Source organism: Aotus nancymaae, unplaced genomic scaffold (genome assembly GCF_030222135.1).
Source record: "Aotus nancymaae isolate 86718 unplaced genomic scaffold, 86718_ANA_hifiasm-v0.15.2.pri h1tg000007l, whole genome shotgun sequence".
Classification (NCBI taxonomy): Eukaryota; Metazoa; Chordata; class Mammalia; order Primates; family Aotidae; genus Aotus; species Aotus nancymaae.
In genome coordinates this window covers 57,996,570-58,011,694 of record NW_026988418.1, presented here as the reverse complement: position 1 = coordinate 58,011,694, position 15,125 = coordinate 57,996,570, and the positions used below count along the sequence as shown (strand labels likewise).

The 15,125-nt window shown below is 42.1% G+C and overlaps 1 protein-coding gene across 1 annotated transcript in view; it reads right to left on the bottom strand.

Annotated features, from left to right (window-relative positions):
- Positions 1–920: 920 nt before the first annotated feature.
- Positions 921–15,125, bottom strand: part of VTCN1 (V-set domain containing T cell activation inhibitor 1) — an 87,150-nt gene continuing 72,945 nt past the window's right edge. Inside the window, exons 4-7 of the mRNA XM_012458816.2 lie at positions 13,764–14,111; positions 10,379–10,657; positions 4,887–5,056; positions 921–2,547 (exon numbers count right to left, since the gene is read on the bottom strand). Coding sequence (XP_012314239.2) covers positions 4,932–5,056; positions 10,379–10,657; positions 13,764–14,111 — 752 coding nt within the window. The 3' untranslated portion in view covers positions 921–2,547; positions 4,887–4,931. The remainder of the gene's footprint in view (positions 2,548–4,886; positions 5,057–10,378; positions 10,658–13,763; positions 14,112–15,125) is intronic.

The following is a 15,125-nucleotide window of genomic DNA, read 5'->3' as shown; positions in this document are numbered from 1 at the left end:
GAGGTCATTGTGCACTTCCAACCTGGAGATAGCTGATAGCCCATACTTCACCTGCAAGTTTGACTTGTCTGTTCCTTCCAATGTGTCAACACTTCTGAAATGTTTTCACCTTTGGCACCTCGGTTTGAACATCCCCAGATGTCTGTGTTGTGCCTCAAAATCTGGTCCTTGCAGTTGGGCTGATGTGACACATCTGTTGTCTAATGTATCTACTGTGTGCTTATGGACAAAGCCAAATAATTAACCTGGGCCGGGATTGTTTATGCTTTCAGAGTTTGCTTTCTCAGTTTGGTTCAGCATTGATCTCTTCTTGCAGAACGCCTATATTGGGACCAAACTGGGAATGCAACAGGGCAAAGTTGGTCTAAAATCCCCTGGAAAGTTGCCATTTGGCAATTAAATTTTCTGTAGATTACATCTCTCTACCAATTACCAGTGTGACTTTTAGAATGTTATAAAATCTGAGCATAGCCAGTTACATTTGTTTCACCCTGAGCCTCTAGGTCTTTATTTGAAAAATTAAAGGACTAGAAAAGATGACTTTGAGTTTCTTACAGCTCTAACATTGGAGAATTTAATGATTTCTCAGTAGTGAAAGTCAGATTTCTTGACACTAGAGTAATTAGTTTGTCCACCTATATGTATTCTACATTTATCTGCCTGAAGCCCATTGCCACTAGTATTTCCTGAGATGAAAATGTGCGAGGTTGTATAAGCCCAGTGGAATTTCACAAAGAAACTAGACCCAGCCACCTAGCGCATACTCGCAGTCTCATAATTCCTCCCATTCATTTACCCATTCACTCAAACATTTATTGAAGGCCTGCTATGTGCTAGGTACTAGTCTTTAGAACTGTTCTATGACTTTTTAGTCCGTCTTCCCTTTCACTCACTTTCGTCCACAAACCAGGCAGACAACAGTGTCGGAAATGTGTATTTAATCATTCTCTTGAACGATCAGAACCCTACACTCAGTTTTCTATAACAAAATGGAATACAGTCACGGTGGCTCCAAGGACCAGGAAGGCAGTGGTTAACACATGAAAAGTGTGGGAAGGGGGCTGGCAACGAACCATTATTTCCACCAGAGCTTCATTCCCCGAGGCCTCAGTTCAAACAGTCATTGTCCCTGCTTTCAAAAGTCTCTGTGTACTTCATGGAAGGTATACGTCTGTTGCCTTAATTTGAATCGTGGCCAGGCAGGGTCTGAAGGTCTAAATTCAGACTAAGAAAACCTGAGCTAGAATGCAGGCAGCTCTCTTACAGAACTTGGCCGGTAGGGTAGAATGAAGGGAAAGGAACTCAGAAGCTCAACGAGCTGAAGATAATCCCATCGGGCATTTCCCACAGGACTTGTCAACTCTGTTCTCTGAGAGATGTTATCCAGGTGCCCAATAGAGTTCACAGAGGCTCCTGAGGCAGCAGCCAGAGAGGCAGAGTCCTTCTCTCCCAGTGACTAATGTGAGGAAGCAGACAGATTTGTTTGCCCCCCTCTTTCTAGGCCTTTTCTACTCTGAACCAGGGTTTCTTAGCCCTGACACGGTTGACCCTTGGGACTGGGTAATTGTAACAGGGAGATGTCCTGTACATGGTAGGAGGTTGAGCAGCATTTCTAGCCTCTATCCACCGAAGCTGGTAGCACTGTCTCCTCCTCCACTCCCTCACTGTGGCAACTGAAACCGTCTTCAGACATTCCCCTGAGGATGGGGAGGGAAATTACCCCAGTTGAGTCCCACTGCTCTAGATGCTGTTGAAAACGGAGGTCTTACCTGTCCACGCAGGATGGAAAGGAGAAGCCTCAGAGCTTGTGGTGATGTAATGCCACAGAGTCAAGGCAAAAGGTCCTTCCCTGGACCATTCATGGATGAACATCATCTGAGAAATAAACCCGCATTTGTTTGTTTAAAAAGAAGGTGCTCAGTTTAGTTGTAAAATCGGTGGCACCGACTGTTTAGGCTAAAATTATGATCATTTTTCTTATCTGTGGCATTTGTCAGTCGGGAAGAGAAGCTGAGGCACCTTTGGAAGCACCATAAAAAGTGAATCATTTGACCCATTACTAAAATGCAGCTGCCCTCGAGTTGCGAAGTGGCAGTCAATGAGCAGCGTCTTAGAGTACACACTGCAGCTTAATTTGTGGAATATAAGATGTGGATACCTTGGGATAGAGGCTTTCCAGGAGCTTCCTCAGAGCAACATGATAGCACATATAATTAAAAATCCAGAGACAAAGGACATCACTATCCTATCCTCTCACTCCCCAGTTGATAGGTAGGGGAGGTCCCTGAGATCCAGGGATGCACTTGCCTCCATGTGCATTTTACTTATCACTCTTAACACACTTGTCTAGTTCAGATGAAGTATTTTCCCAGCTTCTAATATGCCTTTGAAGATAGATGTATCGTGTTCATTTTGGAGACTTCTGCTTTTGGCTTCGTTTTGTTTCTTGTTCTTGTTTGTTCACGCCAGACTTCTAGATATGAATTCATATCCTCCCAGAAATATAAAACTAGGTCATATCTGGTGGCAAAATCATTCTGTAGATCCCTGGGATTGTGGAAATAACAGCAATAAGATACCATGATAGCCATTCACAAAACACTTATTGAGAACTGAGAGCTTCCCTGCTACTTGGATCTCTTGTTTAGAGAGGGGCTTCCTTTTTGGTATTTTGATGTTGTTCTACTGAGGCCACAGGGTCCCATGGGTTGCTGGGTAAAAGAAGAAGGCTTGAGTCTCTCCTGAAGGAGGTATCATCCCAGTGGCACCCTCAAGGAAGAGAAGAGATGGGTCCTCAGAGTAAGTGAGAACTGAGAGGAGTCTGGGCCGGCTTCTGAACAGAGGTGGAAATGTGGCTTCTGCCTCATTCCCAACCAGGGAGTGTGTGTGGCCTCAAATGCCATGATCCATTATAATGTGTGTCTCCAATGATGATACATTCATTTACCCTTATTTATTTATTTATTATTTTTTTGATAAAAGGTCTCACTCTGTTGCTCAGGCTGGAGTGCAGTGGTGTAAACATGACTCACTGCAGCCTCGACCTCTTGGGCTCTAGAAATCCTTCCACCTCAGACTCCTGAGTAGCTGGGACCACAGGTGCACACCACCACACCTGGCTTATTTTTTTATTTTTTTTGAAAAGTGAGGGTCTCATCATATTGCCCAGGCTGGTCTTAAACTGCTGGGCTCAAGCAATCCTCCCATTCTGGCCTCTCAAAGTGCTGAGGTTACATGTGTGAGCTATGGTTCTCAGCTTTATTCATTTACTTTAAAATCTACTTGATTTAGGGTTATTCCTCTGTGGTGCCCGGGAGAAAGAGGTGGACTGCAGCTAACTGGGTAATTGTAGATAAGCCTACGTGTGCTACATGTGAGCATCATCCATTAGATGCATGACATGGCTTTTTTTAAGCTGTAAATTGTTACTCTAAGGGAATACAAGGTAAAGATGAGTCAGCTATGCTATATAGGTTATATTGTTTAGTTGCAGGTTATTAAAAACTCATTTGCAGTGTTGTGGGGAATCAAGGAAAGAAAAAAATGCTTTTTCCTCCACTAGTGAGATCCCCAAGGGACAGTTTCCTTAGGGAAATCTCTGCTGAAAAATGTGGAGGATTGGAAACGAAGAAACCTGGCGGGTTTCCTTAGAAAGAATCTCCTTTGTGTACTGCACTACAGTGAAAGCTCGGAGAACAAGAGAAAGAATGAAAAGAAGCAGATCAACAGATCTTTACCTGCCTCTGAGGACCTAGCAATGTGGGCAGAAAGTACGTGTGCCCTAGAGAGTGTAAGATATCAATCATACATGCATGCCAAGAGGATGTAAAATACAAAGACCCTCGGGAAGGTGGGCTATAAGCTAGGAAGCACTTTCCTACAATGGATAAAGGAAGTAGTGGGTATAAATTGCCATAGAGCAGAGGAGATTTCCAGGAAAAGACAGTGAGAGAGGGAGCAAGACCAGAGAGTAATGGTAGGTAGCAGCTAGTTGTAGGCAGTAGTAAGGGTCGGTAGTAGTGGGTAGGTATGTGTGTGTGACTTTAACTTTGACATAGTAATGTCCAGAGAGTCACTGTAGGCTCTGGAGCAAAGGAATGCTATGATGAAATCATGTTTCAGAATACTTCCATTCTGACACCGTGTTTCCTATCAGTTAAAATAGGGAAAGGAAGGACCTGGTACAGTGTTTCAAAACCAGTCTGGGTGTGAGATGATGAAGGCTGGGTTAGGGTCAATCTGAGAGGCAACACGGGAAAATGCGATAGGTGGGGGTTGATAACAAATTGACATGAGGGACAGAGGGGAGACAACGGCAGCTCTGAGGCTGTAAACTTGGAGGCTTGGTGGGGATGCCGCTGAGTAATATGGGAGTGTCAACTGGAACTTCATGATCTCAGCTTTATACACATTTCATATGCAGAAGAATATTCAGAAAGAAAAACCCTAACAGTAATTGGAGCCAGAAGACTGAAGTGAGAAGGAAGTCTCAGCAGGAGGGCTAGTTGGTGAGTCATCTGCCAACTCTCCTGTTCACAGGGGCCTTCTGAAGGGGCGGGGAGGGGTCACTTATGTGAACGATGATATGCATGTCATTATTATAGTCAGGGCTAAATATCTCTCTTCAATAAGTTATTTTGCCTTCATGGATGACTGAGTAACTTAAAAAGTATTTGAATTTACACAAACACTTGAATTGTTTGGAGTTATTTTTCCTGTGGGTTTGTCAATGAGGTCTATGCTGTTTGCTGACCTAACAAATGACTACCTTTCCCAGTACTAATAATGTCACAGCCCTGGTGTCATTAAATATTTATTTCTATGGCCGGTGCTGAAGGCTACCCAACTCTCATTAGGAGCACAAGTACCTATAGAACGAATCTCACCTGCTGTAACAATGACTTTGCATGCTTTTTCGTGGCCGAGGCACATTATTTTAGCATCAGGTAAAGGACTAGAGGCAGAAGTGCCCAGCTGATGGCAAAGAAAGAAGAGACACACAGAGAAGCCTTCGAGTTCAGCAGCTGTAGATGACTCCGCCTTTTGATCTCAGATTCTGTGAAGGGAGAGAAAAAGTTTAGGGTCATATAAGAGACGCTGAATGTCTTCTTCACATGACTGGCTAGCAAAGAAAAGTGCCTGAAAAACAGAACAAGTTGTTCCTAATGCAGGCAATTTTTTACCTTTTTACTCACCTTTCTATAAGTGGCTTAAAAGTGTACAGCTTTCCCTTTCTTCAAAGACAGTTCCACTCTGCCCGGCCGTGGTGGCTCACGCCTATAATCCCAGCACTTTGGGAGGCCGAGATGGCGGATCAAGAGGTCAGGAGTTCAAGACCATCCTGACCAATATGGTGAAACCCCATCTCTACTAAAAATACAAAGGTTAGCTGAGCATAGTGGCACGTGCCTGCAGTCCCAGCTACTCAAGAGGCTGAGGCAGAGAAATTGCTTGAACCCGGGAGGCAGAGGTTGCAGTGAGCTGAGATTGAGTCACTGTACTCCAGCCTGGGCAACAGAGTGAGACGCTGTTTCATCCACAAAAAAAAAAAAAAAAAAAAAAAATCCATTCTGTCCAGTGAGCACTCAGCCAAATGAAAAACTATACCAATCGGGAGATTGTTATTGGTTACCAAATAAAGAATAGGCTAAATGAACAGTCATGGCCAGTTCTTGGCTTGAAATGCATTTTCCCTCTAGGCAGTGATCTTTACAGCATCCATGTCATTACATTCGCTTTCATCACACCAATATACAGTGTCTGGGAAGTATTATTCTCATTCTGAAGTAGAGAAAGGCAGATGTAAAGAAATAAAATAATACTTCTTTTGCTCGATTTCCTGCCTAGATGATCCTATCTCTTTTTTTTTTTTTTTTTTTTTTGAGATGGAGTTTCGCTCTCGTTACCCAGGCTGGAGTGCAATGGCGCGATCTCGGCTCACTGCAACCTCCGCCTCCTGGGTTCAGGCAATTCTCCTGCCTCAGCCTCCTGAGTAGCTGGGATTACAGGCGCGTGCCACCATGCCCAGCTAATTTTTTTTTTTTTTTGTATTTTTAGTAGAGACGGGGTTTCACCATGTTGACCGGGATGGTCTCGATCTCTTGACCTCATGATCCACCCGCCTCGGCCTCCCAAAGTGCTGGGATTACAAGCGTGAGCCACCGCGCCCGGCCGATCCTATCTCTTTTATTTCATTTCAGCTCTGTCACTTAACCAGCTGTGTGACTTTAGGCGAGTCACTCAATATATGTGCTCCAGTTTCTTCATCTATAAATAGGGCTAAAATATGAATAACCTACTTCATAGGGTTCTTATGAGGATTAATGAGTTAATGCATGCAAAGCACTTAGAACAGTGCCTGGTCTGTAATAAGCACTCAATAAGTATTGGCTGTAAAAACAACAATGAAACCAACATCACTCAAGCCTAATAAGCATCACTTTCATGCTGGTAATTGCCAAGTCTACCTCCTTAGCTTGAACTCTGTCCTGAGTTACACCTCTAGATTTCCAGTTGCTGCTAGATATGTCATTTAAAAATATAATCATTCAGTAAATATTTCTGAGTACCTACTATTGGGGTTCAAAGGAGTCCAGTAAATAACAGCTTCTTCCCCAGCTTAGTTCTGAACCAATTAAAGAGAAAGAAAAAAATATAAGGCAACTGGAAGATCAAAATATCACCTTCAGTGCTGAAAATCTGTTAATAGAGAATGAGGCTTTGTAGGCAGGCAAGTGAGGTACAGGCTAGGCTTTCCACAGTCAGACAGAACCAGATTGGCGCGAGCCTCCTGCAGAAGCAGATTCTACCCCTGAACAACTGATGGCGTGGAGGAGCAGAGCAGAATGTACATAAGCTTCCTGAGAGATAGCAAAAACAAAGAGAAAAGGAGCTACTTATGTCCAGCTGCTCCTATTACACTCATCAATCAGACAAATTAATTCCTCATTCTCTGGGGAAGAGTGAAAGAGGGAGGAAGAGAGAGGCTAAAATGATTACACCTGTGGGGATCCTTCTCCTAAAAGGAAATATATGGAATGAGGGTGTAGCATTCTCCCCAGAACCTGTCAAAAGCTGGGTATTGCGCTAAGCACTGGGCATCTCTATCTACATACACCAAGGGCATTTTAAACGCGACATCTCTAAAACCCTCATCTACTCCCCACACATGTTGTGGGTTTTTTTTTTTTTTCTGGTAGCATCCCCAACCTTCCAAGTCTTCTGGGTAGAAACAGCAAACCCATTTTGACTTGTGACTTCTCTTGACTTGCACATTTGCATCCCCAAGGCCTGTACATTATTTTGTTTAAGCAACTTGTGATTCTTCTCCCTTTTCTTTCCCATTGCCTCTGCCCCAGTTAATACTCTCATAATTTCTCCCCCAGGCCATTACTGTAAGCTCCTGACTTCATGTCTTCCCATTTTATCCAAACCATTTTGTTCTTCTTCAAAACCCAGCCTGAACTCTGCCTTATCTATAAATCCACTTCAGTCATAATTAACAACTCTTTCCCATAGGTACTAAATCTACACTGTGATTAACTTCTCTTTTGATACTTACGCTATTCATTTCAGCATCTCAGGGGGCTTAAAAAGGTACTCTGAACATACTTGGCACACAATAGATACTTGTTAAATGAATGACCTAAATTAGCAGTATAGTCAGAGAACACAGGATGTAAATCCTACGGCCCTGCTGAATTGTTTAAATGGAGTACCTACTTTGTGTATAGCAATAAGAAATTCTGCTCTTTTTCAAATTTTGAGCTACCAAAAGTTGTATTTCATCCTAGACTGAAACTTCAAACACTTATTTTGATGTATCCAACAAACATGTGAAGAAGGAAGATTCGTTCATTGAATAAAAGGTGTGCTCGATGTCTATGTCTTGTTCACTTATGGCCCTCACTACTGGAAGACCTTATTTACACAGGAGCTTTTTACTGAGATCTGGACTGAGATATTGTGGTCAGTACCCACTGTTTTAAATGACCAATATTTCAGTCCCTCCTTCTTTCTGGGAAGGCCTTTCATCAGATGCTGCCTCATTGGCCTAGATATGGGCAACTGACCCAAGTTGAGTCAAAGGCATTCTTAGGAATGTAGAACGAGACTGATGGATTGAAGTTCAGACTCATCATTCTCTTGAGTAAAAGAGATTTTAAAATATAGGAATGCTTGGCGACCATATCTTGCCATGTGTACTAAGACAAGAGAGAGTAAAGAGAGAATTAAGTAGAAATGAGAGACAAAGAATCCCAATGGAATTTAAGTTCCTGAAGTCAACTGTACTTCCTGTCTTTGGTTCCACAACATTCTTTTTAGCCTGGGTTTATTTATACTGGTTTTCTGTCACAGGCCACTAAGAGTCCCAACCAGGAGGTGTCACCAGTTTGTTCCTCAAGATGGTGCAAGAGCTCTTGCTCGCATATACATAATTTTTTAATTATATGTTTTTAAAAATTGCAGTAAAAAACACAACAAAATGTCCCATATTAACCATTTTAAGTGTACAATTCAGTACTGTTAAGTATATCCACACTGTCATAAAACCGATCATTAGAACTTTTTCATTTTGCAAATCCAAAACTCTATACTCATTGAACAAAAACCTCTTTCTCCTTCAACTCCTCTACCCTGGCACCTGCTAAACCACCATTCTACTTTCTGTTTCCGTGCATTTCCCTGCTTTAGGTACCTTGTTTAAGTTATATAGTATATGTCTTTTTGTGACTGGCTTATTGCACGTAGCATAATGTCCTGAAAGCTCATTCTCGTTGTAGCATAAAATAGTATTTGCTTCCTTTTTGAGCCCGAATCATATTCTATTATATGTGTATACCATATTTTATTTATCTAGTCATCTACTGATGGACATTTTGGGTTGATTCTACCTCTTGACTTTTGTGAATAGTGCCACTGTGAACATGGCTGTGCAAATATCTCGTTCAGACTCTGAATTCCTCCGGAGACATACCCGGAAGCAGGACTGTTAAATCATATGGTAGCTCTGGTTTTTATTGTTTTGATAACACTTTATACCATGTTCTACAGCAGTTGCACCATTTTACAGTCCCACCAACAGTGCATGAGAGTTCCAGTTTTTCCACATCCTCACCAACATGTTATTTTCTTTTTTTGTTTTATTTTGTTTTGTTTTTCGAGTAGCCACCCTAATGGGCAGTAGGTGATATCTCACTGTGGTTTTGGTCTGCATTTCTCCAATGATTAGTGATGCTGCACATCTTCTCGTATGCTTTTTAGCTATTTTTATATCATCTTGGATGAATATCTCTTCAAGTGCTTTGCCCATTTTTAAATGAGATTGATTTTTGTTGTTGTTGAATTGCAGGAGTTCTTCATATATTCTGGATTTAAACCCCTTATTTAGATAAATGATTTATAAATATTTTCTTCCATTCCATAGGTTACTTTTTCAAGTGTGTGTGTATACATAATTTATTTTTTAAATTGATACATCAGACTTGTAGATGATTTTGGTTTCATATGTATAATTTTAAATTAAAAAATCATAAGAATATGATTTATTCAGTTAGATTCTGCAAACATTTATGGGGTACTTATAATGTGTAAGGTATTTTGTGCCCAATGCTAGGCTTGATTCAAACAGCAGCCTCCTGACATACTCCTTTCACTACAGTTTGAATCCAATTTAGCCCCAGGAAGGATGGTCTTAAAAGTCAAAATTCAGTCTATGCATTTTCCTGATACTAGCTCAACCTAAGCTTTTGTATGCACTAAAGCACTGCGGGGAGACTAGGGTGCTGGGTCTTCTCAGCCAGTTCTCAGCCAGGGTGCTGGGAGACCACTTCCATCTAGGGGATTCATATTAACCCTGAGCCAATATCAGTGGGATCATGAGTCAGTCCCATGAGGGATGAATACAACTAAGTCAGAGTTCAGACTTTTAGTCTTCAGACCCACAGCCTTCTCAAAGGCAGGGTGGAATCAAACCTTGGTTTCCAGCCTAAGTTCTGGAGGGCTTGAAGTCCAGCTGAACATATCAAAGGTGTCAAGTAATTAATTATCACTTCCCCACTGCTAGACCAAAGTAGTCCTACTGAGTTACACAGAGCCTCAGAATCCTAAACACTGCTCTCCAAAACAACCAATCAAAGAGAAGTCATACACAATGCAACCTAATTGCTGTCTTTGACCTATATGCCAAACATACTGCTTTATGTTGGGCTTTCTCTTATGTAATACAATCTCAACTGGAACTGAGTGATCAAAGTCTTAGTGAAAATGACGCTAGAGATTTTTGTGCCTTGGTAGATCTCTATTAATGAAATTGAATTTTAGTTTAGATTTTACTCTTTCCCTAGTAAATCCATATAGAAGGCATGGAGGAACGCACCTGTCACTTTGATATCCCCTGTTGCTTTGGCAATGTCATTTTCAATCATACAGGAGTATGTGTTGTTGATCGTAGCATTGTAGAGCACAGACACAACCTTCATGGTCACATTCTCAGAGTTCAGCTCAAAGCTGGTATTAGAGACTTCTGAGAAGTTGGCTCCCTGGTCCACTTGAGACGCCCAGACCACTGTGGGCTGGGGGAACCATCGGGGAGCCTCACACCGCAAGGTCTCTGAGCTGGCATTATAGTCCACATTCACCTCTGGCATGCTGAAGGCTGCAGGGTCAAAGGTCAAAAGGGCAGATGTCAGGGTCAGACACATAAGACAATATAGCCTTTGAAGTGCTAGGTCTTAAAAACGCAGTCATTTTTTACCATTGAAGCTACTCAGTACTTTCCCAGAGGTCCGTCTGTGTACAGCCCATTGTACTGTAGGTGTGAATAATTATTTGCTCACAGTATTGCTATACATCACAACCCTTTGGGCAACATTGCAAATCCCAAGGACCTAAATTCTAGGTGTATTATTGTTACAAAAGATAATTTTCTCCAAGTAAGAGGAACTTCAGTGGTCATAAAACAGCTTATCCCTTAGGGAAATCAGGCATTTCCCTAGAGACCTGTGAAGCTTCTGGATTTTATGTATTTTTCTCCCTGGAGGATAAAGTTAGGGTGGGGAGGGAGAAGGAGAAAGAAGAAACACACAGCATTCATCTGTCACCCACAGAAATTCCATCCACAAGCTTTGTCATCACAGAGATTTGGAGTGTGCTTGGGTAAAGACTGTCCAGTTCTGGTATCCAGGGATAGACACAGACATTTGTTTTCCTCCAAGGTAATTGTCCCCACTGGAGAGGTAACTGCATTTTGAAATTAAGACTTAGCTTCCTCCTGTATCCAGGCAGAGAGACACTTGTGGAAAAATGTTAAAGCCCGGACTTTTTATTGGGCCAAAATGGCAAAATATAATTTATTAATTTATTTAGTGTCTTCCTTTACCTGGGACTGAGCTGGTGCTGAGTAAGTAGTAAAAGGAAAGCCCTTGCCTAACCCTTAAGGAGTCCATTATCTAGCAGGGCAGACAAGTCTTACATGCTGGGAGCAGGCAGGGAACACGCTCTTGGGAGATGATGTGGGAAACTAAGTTTACATGACAGTGAACCACCATTCATTGCGGGTATGCTCTGAGCAGTACTGTATTCCAGACCTTATTTCATTTGATCCTCACAACACTCCTGTGAATGTGATAATCCCCATTTAAAAAAATCAACCTCTAATTTTGAAATAACTTAGATGTAAAAACGTTGCATAGAAGGTATAGAGTTCTTGCATAGGCGTCACCCAGTTTCCTCTAATGTTAACATCGTAAATAACCAGCGTGCATTAGTCAAAACTGAAAAACTGTCAGCGGTAAGTTACTATCAACTAAATTCCAGATTTGATTTGTAGTTCAACAGTTTCCCCACTAGTGTTCTTTTTCTGTTCCAGGATTCCGTCCAGAACACCGCCACGCTTTTAGTCATCATGTCCTCTGAGGTTCTTCTGGTCTGTCACGTTTCCCCAGTTTTTCTGTATATTCCGTGACCTTGACAGTTTAGCGGAGTACTGGTTAGGTATTTTGCAGGATGGCTCTCTGATGGAATTAGACTGATGTTTTCTTCATGATTAGACTGAGCTTACAGGTTTTGGAGAGGAAGAGCGTAGGAGGTAAAGTGCCCTTCTCATCACATCGTATCAGAAAGTACATGCTGTTAACATGACTTATTAATGATGTTAAGCTGGATCACCTGGCTGAAGCAGTGTTTGCTGGATTGCTTTGAAAGCTGGACTTTATTAAGTCCAATATACCCTGAGTTGGGTGGGGAAGGTTTCAAGTTCTACTTTCTGGAGGGAAAGAGATCTAAACAAATTACTTGGAATCATCTGTAAGGGGAATTGGCTTCATATCCTTCGTTTCTTTAAATAAGTATGAAGTCATGTTAACAGCATGTTAACATACATTTAAAGAAATGAAGAATTCAATACTAGGTTATTTATTTTGTTGCTTAAATCGTTCAGCTTTGCCATTGGAAGTTCTTTGAGTTGGCTTCAGTTTCTCTTTGACATGACTCCGTTTTTTTTTTCTTAAGAGAGAGTTTTGTTCTTGTTGCCCAGGCTGCAGTGCAATGGTGCAATCTCAGCTCACCGTAACCTCTGCGTCCCGGGTTCAAGTGATTCTCCTGCCTCAGCCTCCGGAGTAGCTGGGATTACAGGCATGCGCCAGCCACCACACCTGGCTAATTTTGTATTTTTAGTAGAGACAGGGTTTTTCCATGTTGGTCAGGCTGGTGTCCAACTCCCGACCTCAGGTGATCTGCCTGCCCCGGCCTCCCAAAGTGCTGGGATTACAGACATGACCCACTGTGCCTGGGTGACATGACCTCATTTTATGATGAAGAAACTGAGGCTTGGAGAGATTGCTTTTCCCAGGTCACTGTACTTAGACAGGTCTGATTCTAGATCTGAGCTTTGAATCATTGCACATACATGTTATGAGGTGTGCAAAAAAGGCCTGTGCAACTAGCTTAGGCTGATAGGGCCCGGTTTCTGCCTATCCCTCAAGGCTACCTCAAATCCCAGCTTCTCCAGGGGGCTTTCCCATCCCTCCCCTCCTATGCATTTGAATGGTATCTCTCTCTTCCTCTGAATTGCTCTATTTATATTTGTCTTAAACCATTTAATACGCTTTACTAAGTATTATCATTTTCAGATGTTTATTATCTCTGTCCTGACCCTTAACTCTGTGAGATCTATGCTACTAGGCTCTGCAAGGGTAGGGGAAATCTGTTTAATCATCTTTGTACTCCTCACAGTATCTGAGTCCCTTGTATATAAATTCAGAAAATGTATGTTAAGTTCTGTTGGCAAGAAAGGGTGGATTTCATTGTTGCAGGGGAGGGGGAACTGGTGAGTTTATAGGAAAATACTATTTCTGTTTTGGTTAGTCCCCTGTGAACTTCTAAAATGCGCCCACTGTCCTGAGTCTCTGGAGGTACTGATTTCAGGATGGGGCTTGGGCCTACTTAGCATGGAAATGTCCCAGGCTAGACTGCTCTTATTAGTTGTACCAGGGGCTACCATAAAAGAAACTACATTTATTTTCTTGAGTAGAGAATACACCTGGAAATTCAGAAGCAGCGAGAACCCAGGACAAAAGATTTTTATGGCCTCTCTTCTAGTTGGCTACTTTTGGGGTTGCTGTGGGTCTCGGCCATAACATGACAAAAATAGCAGCTAGCAGAATTGCGAGAGGTCACAACATGATATTTCATCAGCAACTCATAATCTTTAGCCTCAAATATCTTTCAGTGCTTTAAGAAATCTCTCTCCAAAAGTAACTCACCTCCAGTTTTATACTCAAGGTTAGCATTCCCCTTGCCTTTAGAAGTGACGATATAACATTTGTAGGTGCCAGCATCTGTGAGTTGCACATTTTTCAGCCGCAGAGAGGCATTGCCAACTATCACTTGATCAGCAAACAATGCTGTCCGGCCTCTGAACATTTCATCCTGCTCCGACAGCTCATCTTTGCCTTCTTTGAACTCATGGACCAAGCCTATAACACCTTCCTTCAGCCATTGTATGACGATATCAGAAAGTTTGATGTCAGGTTCAAAAGTGCAGCTCAGGATTCCATCCTCCCCAATGTTCCCGGCTGAGGTGAGAGTAGTGACTGTGATGGAGTGTCTCCCTGCAATTCAGGAAGCAAGGATCAATGCTAAGGGAAGCCTTGAACTTCTACAACCAAACCCTTCATTACTGAAAGCCAGACAGAGAATTCTGTTTTAAATTAAAAATAGAAGAACATGAGAGGCATTAAGAAAAAGAAGACAAGAAGAGAAAGAGCAGGAAGATAATCATTTTGATGTATATAGCAGATCTGTCATATATAACAGCTTATGTAAGATCAAGTAACCCAACCTTGAGAATATATTGGACTTGGGGTTTGAAGATGAATATTCAAGTCTTGGCTTTGTCACATCACAGCCATGTAACCTTCAATAAGTCATGTAACCTCTTTGGATCTTAGAGAACTGGAGGTAACAACGTCTTACCTACTGTATTAGTCCATTTTCACACTGCGGATAAAGATACATCTGAGACTGGGAAGAAAAGGAGGTTTAATTGGACTGAGAGTTTTACATGGCTGGGGAGGCCTCAGAATCATAGTGGGAGGTGAAAGGCACTTCTTACGTGGTGGCAGCAAGAGAAAAATGAGAAACATGCAAAAGCAGAAACCCCTGATAAACCCCTCAGATCTCATGAGAATTATTCACTATCATGACAACAGTATGGGGAACACTGTCCCCATGATTCAAATTATCTCCCACTGGGTCCCTCCCACAGCACATGGGAATTATGAGAGTACAATTCAAGATGAGATTTGGGTGGGGACACAGCCAAACCCTATTATTCCGCCCCTGGCCCCTCCAAATCTCATGTTCTCACGTTTCAAAACCAATCATGCCTTCCCAATAGTCCCCCAGAGTTTTAACTCATTTCAGCATTATTCCAAAAGTCCATAGTCCAAAGTGTCATCTGAGGCAAGGCAAGTCCTTCCACCTATGAGCCTGTAAAATCAAAAGCAGCTAGTTACTTCCTAACAACCATGGGGGCATAGGCATTGGGTAAATACAGCTGTTCCAAATGGGAGAAATTGGCCAAAAGAAAGTAGTTACAGGGCTTGTGCAAGTCCAAAATTTTA